Source organism: Entelurus aequoreus, linkage group LG06, assembly GCF_033978785.1.
Source record: "Entelurus aequoreus isolate RoL-2023_Sb linkage group LG06, RoL_Eaeq_v1.1, whole genome shotgun sequence".
NCBI lineage: Eukaryota > Metazoa > Chordata > Actinopteri > Syngnathiformes > Syngnathidae > Entelurus > Entelurus aequoreus.
The window spans coordinates 67,240,810-67,253,079 of record NC_084736.1 but is presented as its reverse complement, the minus strand read 5'-3'; the positions used below and the strand labels follow the sequence as shown (position 1 = coordinate 67,253,079).

Here is a 12,270-nt window from a genome sequence, read left to right as displayed (position 1 = left end):
TACATTGTTTGTTTGTAAAGAATATCCAAATCATTTGCAGAAATTTGGTTGAAATCAGTACAGTAAACTTGGTATTGATGATGTGATCCAGCAGTGCCTAAGCCACAGGTGTCAAACTCATGGCCTTCATTGTATGTGGCCCGCAAAATAATGTGTCAATAAGGCATTAATTCTTTCTTGATTAATGTATTTAAATTTTCACAGGAAAAAATTCAGTTCTAAACTCTGTATAATTTGTTACAACAAACTATTGCAAGTTTGTTTGGCATTGAAACCCTTTTTAAATTAAAATATACTCTAGCCCAACTAAAATATCTGCTTGTCACATTGACTACTGATTCAATGAAGGAGCAAGTGTGTAATAATCAGTCCCTCCAGGATTGTGCAGGCTTTTTTTGTGTGATTGTTACGGCCTAAAATGCCTGATTTCGCAGCAGCATTTTCAAAAAGTTGCGGCCAAATCGACCCTGATGATGCAGGGAGACATTTAATTGGTTAAACAATAGACAGTTGCATTGTGTTTGAGAGCTGCTCGGACAAATTTGATCGGGGATTTGTTGAATTTTAGTCTATTTACATCATACTTGCCAACCCTCCCATTTTTAGCGGGAGAATCCCGATATTCAGCGCCTCTCCCGACAACCTCCCGACAGAGATTTTCTCCCGACAAACTCCCGGTATTCAGCCGGAGCTGGAGGCCACGCCCCCCAAAAAAAAAGTCTGCCGCAGCTGCGATTGGACCTGACCAGCCTCCGGGTACAAGTACTGGAGAACCAATTGCTTGCGAGGGAAGATCTTCCCCAGGAAGCAAGGATTGACTGGTTTTGGGCCATGCTAGGGAAAGATGGAAGATTCCACACTCTCGTGCATTTGATGAAAGCACTTTTGTGCGTGCCACACAGCAATGCATCATCAGAGAGGGTGTTCAGCATGGTTAGAAAAATAGTGACAGAGAATAGAAAGAGGATGGACAATTCAACCCTTAACAAAGCATTGTACTTTCAAGTACAACAATGAGTAGATGAGTGTTGTGTGTGTGTGTGTGTATATGTGTAAATAAATGAAGACTAAAATTCAAGTATTTCTTTTATTTATATATATAATAAAATAAATATATATATATATATATATATATATATATATATAGCTAGAATTCACTGAAAGTCAAGTATTTATATATATATATGAAATACTTGAGTTGGTGAATTCTAGCTGTCAATATACTCTCCTCTTAACCACGCCCCTAACCACGCCGCCCCCCCCCCCCCCCCCCCCCACACACACACACATTGTCAGAGTTACAGGAGCGCTCTACTGTTTTTAGGGACCTGCAAAAAACCTAGTCAAAGATTGTCTACGACTGCACTTTTTAAGAGTCTGCTGCAAAAATGTGAGTCTCTCACAAGTTTTTAGAACTGAACTTGCGAGCCACCACTTGAATAGCCCAAATGATGAAAAAGAGAGGATCCAAAATGGAACCTTGAGGAACACCACTAGTATAACTAAAGAAGTTGAACAAATGACGACTGACTGCATCTGAAGTAAACGATCTACAGCAAAATTTTATATTACCAAAGAGGAGAGGACTTAAAGGGGTGCCTTGAGGGACGCCTCGGTTGTAGCTCACAAATTTTGGGCTATTCTATGTTTGCTAGCAAGGTAAAATGTCAATGCATGATCTACCAATGTGTTTACAGTGGTCCAGGTTCCTCTATGCAACAAGAGCACTTTACTGTTTTGCTGAATTTGCTGTAAAAATGTTTGTTTCCGAGTTTTGAACTGAACTTGGGGGGCGGTGTCATTCCCCTGCCGTTTTTATCCCCTGTGCCACAAGTTGAATAGCCATGTCCTAGAGAGACTGATTAATATCATGAAGCGACCCTCTGAGGGCTTCTGTAACGCCGATGTGGCCTACACTGAAAATGAGTTTGACACCTCTGGCCTAATCAACCAAATAACACAGACAGTGGGATGCTATTATAAAAATGATCCTCACATAATATGATGAGTATAATTGTTCTAAATGCAACAAAGTGACATCTTCTTTCTTTAGCGTATTCTCACTGCTGCTAAGTCTCTGTTCTGTAGCTCCATCTCTGACTGCACCTTCACCTGTCGACTAGCTATGCAAACCCTCGCTTGCTTAACGCCGGCTTTTTCATTTAAGCGTGAAAAAAACAACACTTCTCCCGTGATGTTCCTTTGACTTGCAGTGGTTGAAAGTCATGCTTTGCTGAAAGCACCTCTTAGTGTGTTGCTGACCGTCTCTTCCAGCTGCAATCTCTGCAAAGTGAGAACGCCTCTCTTAGGCGGCAGGTCACAGCCAATATCTATCAGACCCCGAGCACCTCCGACTTCCCCGACCCCTCCAGTCCCTCAGCCCTGAAACGTCGACAGTCTGCTCGGGCCAGTCGGCCTATGTCTATGTACGAGACCGGCTCGGGCCTGAAGCCTTATCTCCCTAAAGGGGAAAGTCCTTACCCAGAGGAGGCTATTCCTACCCTGCAACCCTTCTCACTTCATGTAAGTAAGACCTGTTTCCTGCATTCTTTCGCCCTTTTTCTTTGCATCTCTCCCTCTTCCATTTGGTTCTTCTGTCCTTTCAACGTGGGCTTCCTTAAAATCTCATTAATGACATCCCGTCACACATCATTCAGTGGCGTTTGCAAGGCCATTATCCACACACATCTGTTGTTTATTGGTGTGCTGCTCGTTATTTTTAGCCATTCATTAGCTGTTAGATGCTGTTATGTACGTGTATTGTCTTTTATGTCGATGAAGCATTAAAACAACCATACAAAGACTGTGTTTTTGCACTGCATGACAAACTCATGAGCTCATCTTCTTTTCTGTTTGGTTCAAATTAAGATGCTTCTGTGGTCAGTTTTTGGGGCATTTTGCTCCCCAACATGGAAAATCAAGCCAATTGTAGCTTTGATCAACTATTTCTAGTTATAATATCTTCAAACAGGTCTAGTATCTGTAGAGGAACAAATAGAAATAATCCCAATTGTCTTGCATTTTTACTTTTAACGATTGTTGTCTCCTTTTAAAATGTGATTTGAACCATGTCTTTAGAAGGAAAGGGGTGCTCACGTGACCACCTCTTCATCCCTCCCCTCATTTCCGTCTACCCTCTCCTGGTCCAAGGATGAAAGTAATCTAAAGGTTAAGTACTTCCCCACGCGTAGCTCACCTTGCGGGACACAGCAAGTCCACTGGGTGCTTTTATCGCTTTCTTCCTCCCTCACACTTCATCGATCTCTGCTCACTGCCTGCCCTTCTTCTTGCATGAGCCGCCCTCACCATCAAACACCCACCTTCATCAGCGCCATCTTCACGGCCCAACGTAACGAATGGTCAAAGCACTTGTTTTCCTTTTGTAAGTAAACACTTGTTTTCCTTTTGTAAGTAAACAAAACAAAAGTGTTTTATTGATATATCTATCTTATAGATGTGGGCATCTTTGAGCACCTCACGATCCGATCCTTTTCTGATTCTTCGGTTGACGATTAAGAATCGATTCTCATTTCAACACGATTCTAGTAATATACAGTACAGGCCAAAAGTTTGGACACACCTTCTCATTTCAATGCATTTTCTTTATTTTCATGACTATTTACATTGTAGATTGTCACTAAAGGAATCAAAACTATGACACCTGTGAAGTGAAAATCATTTCAGGTGACTACCTCTTGAAGCTCATCGAGAGAATGCCAAGAGTGTGCAAAGCAGTAATCCGAGCAAACGGTGGCTATTTTAAAGAAATTAGAATATAAAACATGTTTTTAGTTATTTCACCTTTTTTGTCAAGTACATACATCCACAAAATTCAAAGTTTTGATGCCTTCAGTGACAATCTACAATGTAAATAGATATGAAAATAAAGAAAACACAATAAACGAGACGGTGTGTCCAAACTTTTGGCCTGTACTGTATTTATTTTATACGTAGATGTGGGCATCTTTGAGCACCTCACGATCCGATTCTTTTGATTGTTGGGGTGACGATTCAGAATCGATTCTCATTTCAACACGATTCTCATAATATATATTATTTGGTATATAAATGATAATTAAACCTTTTCAGCACAGGTTACATGTTACAAAAGCTCCTCTTGGCTGCTGACGCACGACTTACATTTAATTTAATTAAAAAATTGTACTATATTTCCAAAAATCACAGAATGTGAATCAATCTAATAAAATAAAATGGAGCAACCTCAGCTCCAACCCAATCCCAATTTCACAGATATACCGGTAAGTATAAAAATTTACAAAGTGATTGAGAAGACAAACAAGTACAATACTAAAAAAAGGATATCAAACTTTAATAAAAGCAACAGAGTCAATAATATTAATGTCTATGATAATTCTTAAATGCTTTTAATCCAACAATTGATTCTTAAAAATAATATATAAATTTGCCAAAAAAATAGATTTTTTAAAATAGATTTTCAAATTATAAATTGATTTAGAATCGGAATAAATTGGATTTGGATGTGAATCAATTTTTTTCTTTGAGCACCCCTATTTGCATCTTTTTCTATTTACAAATTGGAAACACACTTGCTAGCCACTATGCTGAGTAAATTAATCAGTCTAATGATAATTAATTACCTATAAGAGCTGTATTGACAGGTTGTAGTTGACTCTTTCTAGCAACATTTCATAGTTCTAGCCCACTGCAAACTACAGTACAACCATAATAATTCAACTTGACTAAATTCATACTGACAGCATCCACTAAAAGCGAGCATTTCGGAAACTATAATAGTTTAGTTTAACGCCAGTGCTCTTGAACTCCGCTTTGGACCAAAACAAAAAAAATAATAACTTAGTGTGCACTTAAGTGTGGTTCCTTTAGCGTTCACACAATATTTTTTGTCATGGAATCAAAGGCTGCACAGTAAACAAACCTAAGCTCCAGGATTTCGGGGGCTTTTTTTTTGTTGCGGCCTAAAATCCCCAAATTTGTGGCAGCTTTTTGAGAAAGTTGCAATAAAAGTTATAGTATTGAATTGTTGCGATTGTAGGAATTTGTTTTAAATGTTTTAAGTGTTCCTGGGAACCTTAACTTCAAAAATCACATCATTTAAACAAATTTAAAAGCAAATACACTGTTGATGTTTTACTTGTTTTATACCACACAGACTTAAAAACAAACACAAGATGGCAGTAGAAGCACATACTCAGAGCTCATTTTAGTTTTAATTGCTGTATTGTTATAATTGATTATAATTATAATATTGATATTAAATAATTACAATTTTAGAAATAATCCCCACCGTTTTAAGTGAGAGACGTATCGGCCATGTATAAACGCTTCGTCTTTGCTAGGTCAGCTTTGCAAATGAAAATCTGTTCCTAGTTGTCTTACCCTGGATAAATACAGGTTAAATATATAAATACATGTAAACTATGACGTAAATGTTAATACTACATTACCCAGAAGGCTTAGCACTGTAGACTGTAACAGTAGGCAGTAAGTCTGATCTACGAAGGAGGACGACAACTGTGCCATTTAAACAACAAACAGTTAATACAGTATATTGTTACTGTTACTGCCTGGTCTACACATAAACAAACATACGTTTTGAATAGATAGTTGATGTGCGCGTTTGAACCCCGCTCAGAGACAAATTTGATTAGCTAAAACGATGCTGATGTGGTGGGATTGGTTGAATTTGCTCGATCGGGACTGATAATCAAATGCTGCTTTCATCACATAACTCAAATATTCCAAATCAAACTGTCGGCGGCTGGTTGTATGAATAATGACCTTTTTTTTCTTTTTAATGTACTTTTATATTTTGATTTCACAAAAAGCTTGTAAAATGTTTTTAAGAGCACCGTTGTCACACACAGACGAAGAAAATTGTCCTTCTTTTATTGCCGATAATTGGTTTCTTAATCTTTCTTTTTTTTATGCATTCTAATTCGTAATGAAACACTAGCAATAGGTGGCTAACGATGCAGGTAAGTGGGATTCGATCTATTCCGTCTATAAAGCCCTCTAAAAAAACATTCAAAAACCAATGTTTTATATACACATTGTAAGTATATATGTTTATATATACATATACGTATATATATATATATATATATATATATATATATATATATATATATATATATATATATATATGTATATATATATATATATATATATATATGTGTGTATATACTGTATATATGTTTATATATACATATATGTGTGTGTGTATATATATATATATATATATATATATATATATATATATATATATATATATATATATATATATATATATATATATATATAAATATATATGTATGTACTCTATATATGTGTATATATACAGTATATGTTTGTGTGTATGTATGCATGTATGTGTGTGTGTATATATATATATATATATATAGAGAGAGAGAGAGAGAGAGAGAGAGAGAGGTCCGATAATATCGGCCTGCCGATATTATCGGCCGATATATGCGTTAAAATGTAATATCGGAAATTATCGGTATCAGTTTTTTTTATTATTGGTATCAGGGTTTTTATTTTTTTATTTTTATTTTTTTAAAATTAAATCAACATAAAAAACACAAGATACACTTACAATTAGTGCACCAACCCAAAAAACCTCCCTCCCCCATTTACACTCATTCACACAAAAGGGTTGTTTCTTTCTGTTATTAATATTCTGGTTTCTACATTATATATCAATATATATCAATACAGTCTGCAAGGGATACAGTCCGTAAGCACACATGATTGTGCGTGCTGCTGGTCCACTAATAGTACTAACCTTTAACAGTTAATTTTACTAATTTTCATTCATTACTAGTTTCTATGTAACTGTTTTTATATTGTTGTACTTTCTTTTTTATTCAAGAAAATGTTTTTAATTTATTTATCTTATTTTACTAATTTTTTTAAAAAGTACCTTATCTTCACCATACCTGGTTGTCCAAATTAGGCATAATAATGTGTTAATTCCACGACTGCATATATCGGTTGATATCGGTATCGGTTGATATCGGTATCGGTAATTAAAGAGTTGGACAATATCGGAATATCGGATATCGGCAAAAAGCCGTTATCGGACATCCCTATATATATATATATATATATATATATATATATATATATATATATATATATATATATATATATATATATATACATATACATATACATACACACAAACATATATATATATGTGTGTGTGTGTGTGTGTGTGTGTGTGTGTGTGTGTGTATATAGAGTTGTGCTCATAAGTTTACATACCCTGGGAGAATTTATGATTTCTTGGCCATTCTTCAGATAATATGAATGATAACACAAAAACCTTTCTTCCACTCATGGTTGTCTGAAGCTATTTATTGGCAAACAACTGTGTTTACTCTTTTTAAATCAAAATGACAAAAGAAAGTACCCAAATAACCCTGATCAAAAGTTTACATACCCCAGTGACTTTGATCTGATAACATGCACAAAAGTTGACACAAACAGGTTTGAATGGCTAATCAAGGTTCCAATCCTCACCTGTGACCTGTTTGTTTGTAATTAATGTGTGTGTATAAAAGGTCAGTGAGTTTCTGGGCTTCTGACAGACCATTGCATCTTTCATCCAGTGCTGCACAGATGTTTCTGGATTCTGAGTCATGGGGAAGGCAAAATAATTGTCAAAGGATCTGCGAGAAAAGGTAATTGAACTGCATAAAACAGGAAAGGGGTATAAAAAGATATCCAAGGAATTGAGAATGCCAATCAGCAGTGTTCAAACACTGATTTAAGAAGTAGAAAATGAGGGATTCAGGTAGAGCAGCAAAGATTTCAGCCACAACAGCCAGGAAAATTGTTCGAGATGCAAAGAAAAATCCACAAATAACTTCAGCTGGAATACAGGACTCTCTGAAAAATTGTGGTGTGGCTGTTTCAAGATGCACAATAAGGAGGCACTTGAAGAAAAATGAGCTGCATTGTCGAGTCGCCAGAAGAAAGCCATTACTCAAAAATTACTTTGTTCCAGAAGTTTTGAGGCTTGTCTCTGTGCTGTTTGGCGTAATGTAAGCGGGATACTTTCTGACATTTGCGCAGAAATGACTTTCTTCTGGCAACTCGACCATGCAGCCCATTTTTCTACATATTTCACTGCAATAAGGTGCTTTTGGTAGCCATCCACAAGCTTCTGGCAAGCTTCTGGTTGAATTTTTGACCACTTCTCTTGACAAAATTGGTGCAATTCAGCTAAATGTGTTGGTTTTCTGACATGGACTTGTTTCTTCAGCATTGTCCACATGTTTAAGTCTGGACTTTGGGAAGGCCTTTCTAAAACCTTAATTCGAGCCTGATTTAGCCATTCCTTTACCACTTTTGACGTGTGTTTGAGGTCATTGTCTTGTTGGAACACACAACTGCGCCCAAGACCCAACCTTCGGGCTGATGATTTTAGGTTGTCCTGAAGAATTTGGAGGTAATCCTCCTTTTTCATATATATATATATATATATATATATATATATATATATATATATATATATATATATATATATATATATATATATATATATATATATATATATATATATATATATATATGAGTGTGTGTGGCGACTTGTCCAGGGTGTACCCTGCCTTCCGCCCGAATGCAGTTGAGATAGGCTCCAGCACCGCCCACGACCCCAAAAGGGACAAGCGGTAGAAAATGGATGGATGGATGGGGTGTGTGTGTGTATATATATATATATATATATATATATATATATATATATATATATATATATATATATATATATATATATATATATATATATATATATATATATATGTATGTATGTATGTATGTATGTATGTATGTATGTATGTATGTATGTATGTATGTATGTATGTATGTATGTATGTATGTATGTATGTATGTATGTATGTATGTATGTATGTATGTATGTATATGTGCAGTGTTGGGTTAGTTACTGAAAACCAGTAACTTCTTAGTTACTAGTTACTTTATTTCAAAAGTAACTCAGTTACTAACTCAGTTACTTACACCAAAAAGTAATGTGTTACTGTGAAATATAACTATTTAGTTACTTATTTTTTTCTTCTTTTTTTTTTAAAGCTCCCATTAATGCCCTTTTAGCCTTCATTTCAGTACTGTTATTGCACTGGAAAATAATACAATCTGTTGATCAACTTGACATGCATTTCTATCTTCCTTTTAACATAATTAATGAAAAACTGTGCAACATAAAAAGGCATTTCTCCTTTCTTTAAACTTGGACCAATGACCATTAATAAAAAACAACTTGAAGTGCAACATAAGAAGGCACACCATCTTCCTTGAAACATAGGTAGTGAAATAAAGCCTGTCATCTGGAGTGATGCTGCTGTCTTCCACACTTGGAGCCATGGATTGTAGAATCCTTGTTTTCAGTGGCAGGATCATTGACACAGATGGTGAAGTTTCAGTGCTCAGTAGAGATGTAACAGTTTTGAGGGGTTTAAGCACCTGGAGGACCTCGTCTGCCACTCTCACATCATCATCAGACAGGTTGATGATGTCTTTGACAATTGTCTTCAGAGTCTTGTGGGTCAATGCAGAGTATATAGCTGCCTGCTGCTCCAACATATTCAAAGTGGAGTTCCACCTCGTTGGGACACCATGTATGAGCTTATGAGTAGGCATCTTTAGCATTTCTTACTTTGTCATAAGCACATGAGCAGCTGTTGGGCTGGGGTGGAAGTAGGAAACCTCCTTCCTGATCCTCCCAAGGAGGTGCTCCATCCTATTGACTGAGATGCCCTTCTGTGATGCCAAATTCACTACATGTGCAAAGCACCCTACCTGTGGTCCCAGTCCTGCCTCATTCACTGCAATTATTTGATTTTGGGCATTATTACGTGTGACTGGGATATCTTTATCTTCCATTCCTCCACTGCGCAAGGTGACTCTTGTAGAGGGGGCGTGTCTTCTCATCTCCCAGTGTGCTGTGATGAAGTGAGCGCTTATCGTCACATAGTTCCCCTGGACGTCCACCCGTCTGTCGTGAGCGCAACAGATGATGCTCGGGATAGTTCATCATCCACAACTTTTTTCTTCTCCTGCTCATAAAGATCTGGCACAAACTTATCGCTGAAGTGGGTGCGCGACGGGATGTCGTAACGTGGCTCAAGCACATTCAGCATGTGTTTAAAACCCTCGTTTTGCACAACCGAGTCTGCACCTATAAACACACCGATTAAATGGCGCGGAGCGTTGAAGCTCTTCCGTTACTCCGCTCGCCATGACCACGCTGTGTGTGGACTGAACGTGCGAACAACTTTTTGTTTTGTTTCATATATCAAACCGCGGATCACATGTGTGCCGAACCGAAGATATTCATCCGTTGCACCACTAGTAAACACAGACACCCCCTCCCCTCCTCACACCCACACCCAGACACACACAGAGCGCCTCTTTTCTTCTCTCCCTTGTGACAGAGGAAGATTCAGAAGGACGACACCGCAACTCTCCAATAAAACACAATCAGATCTTCTGTTTCTAGCCGATACTACATAAAAAATAACGTAAAATAACGCAGTAACGCATGATGTAGTAACGGTAACTGAGTTACTGAATATAAAAAATAACGCGTTACATAACTAGTTACCGCCAGGCGTTACACCAACACTGTATATGTGTGTATATATATATATATATACATATATATATATATATATATATACACACACACACACACACATACAATTCTCCCGGCTGGCCTGGGAACGCCTCGGGATCCCCCGGGAGGAGCTCGACGAAGTGGCTGGGGAGAGGGAAGTCTGGGCTTTTCTGCTTAGGCTGCTGCCCCCGCGACCCGACCTCGGATAAGCGGAAGAAAATGGATGGATGGATGGATGATTGATTTACTGTGATCTAACTATAGTGAAACACTAAGCATCATGTTGCAGGAAAGCTAAGTGCTAAACAAGTAATGCAAACTACATTATAATAAAATAACCACTTACTGCTTACTTAGTGTCTGTTCTGACTGGGATGCCGACTGATGGGATGTTTTTATCTTTCAGCACAAAACTTGTTTCTTGTGTAGCTGCAAAATAATTCATAATCCTCACTCAGATAATATAAAAATAGATGGGAGAAAATGAGCATATTGTTGCATCTTCCTCGTGATGTGTTCAGGTCTAAATTTAATTTCAAACTGGACCAACCTCTTGGTTTATAGCCACAACCTTATACTATACCAGTGAGACGCATAATTTATAAACTTGCACACACTTTTACCACCTCAGACGCGATACAGCATGTCACCATGTCAACAGCTGCATAAGCTAGTCGGGGACCTCCCCGTGATCAATGGGCGTGTTACTAAACATAGTTCCTCTGTGTTAGCTCTTAAAATAACAATGTCTCTAATACTTGTTTAATATGCATGTAACGACATGTAAAGAAAGTATTGTCGGCGGTTTTTGGATGTGGTTTTTTAGAAGCCTTTATAAGCGGAATAGATGATTTAGCTACATTGTTAGCTGTCTAATACAAGACGTAATTTAGAATTTAGTATGAACAAAAAAGAGAAAGATGTGTTCTTGTCCCACATAGGGATTGTAAATGATGGGCATTTTTTTTAGGTGCAGTTCCCCTTTCATTTAGTAAAAATGTACATTATTGATCAATCAGGTTTGATAAACCTTGCGATATTTTCTTTACACCAACATCTAATTACCACTCCACTTCAACTTAAGGACAACATAAGTCCATTTCAGACGGTTAATGATAGATATAAAAGTGTTTTCCATACTTACATACTGTACCTGTTCACTATTTGACTTTTCACTTGATTAAACCTTTTCTAATGTTGTGCCCTACGAAATAATACGAGTACCGGTATGAATGATTCCTCTTATATTGCTATTGTATCGGAAGTAAAAAGGTCCAGGTCATCTCTAAAGTTCACACATTCAATGGCATGTTAGTGAATATGAAGTGGTTTAGAAGAACACATTTGTTTGACATTTGTCAATATTCTTCACAATTACAAAGTTTATGTTATAAAAAAATTTGTCGGCGCGAATAAAATTATTTGGTCTTTACTCACCCGGTCTCATCGAGTCACACCAAAGACTTTAAAAATGGGACCCATTACCTCCTTCCTTGGCACTCGGCTTCAAGGGTTGGAATTGGGTGTTAAATCACCAAAATGTTTCCCAAGTGTGGCCACCGCTGCTGCTCACTGCTCCCCTCACCTCCCAGGGAGCGGAACAAGGGGATGGGTCAAATGCAGAGGGT

At 37.2% G+C, this 12,270-nt stretch overlaps 1 protein-coding gene across 6 annotated transcripts in view; it reads left to right on the top strand.

Moving 5' to 3' along the window:
• Positions 1-12,270, top strand: part of git2a (G protein-coupled receptor kinase interacting ArfGAP 2a) — a 63,612-nt gene that overhangs the window by 40,996 nt on the left and 10,346 nt on the right. For 3 of the 6 annotated variants that reach the window (XM_062051281.1, XM_062051276.1, XM_062051275.1), the window contains exons 15-16: positions 2,275-2,523; positions 3,079-3,168. The exons of 1 other annotated variant lie outside the window; for it this stretch is intronic. In XM_062051281.1, the coding sequence (XP_061907265.1) occupies positions 2,275-2,523; positions 3,079-3,168 (339 nt within the window). The remainder of the gene's footprint in view (positions 1-2,274; positions 2,524-3,078; positions 3,169-12,270) is intronic. 2 more of the 6 variants (XM_062051279.1, XM_062051278.1) reach the window with 2 other exon arrangements.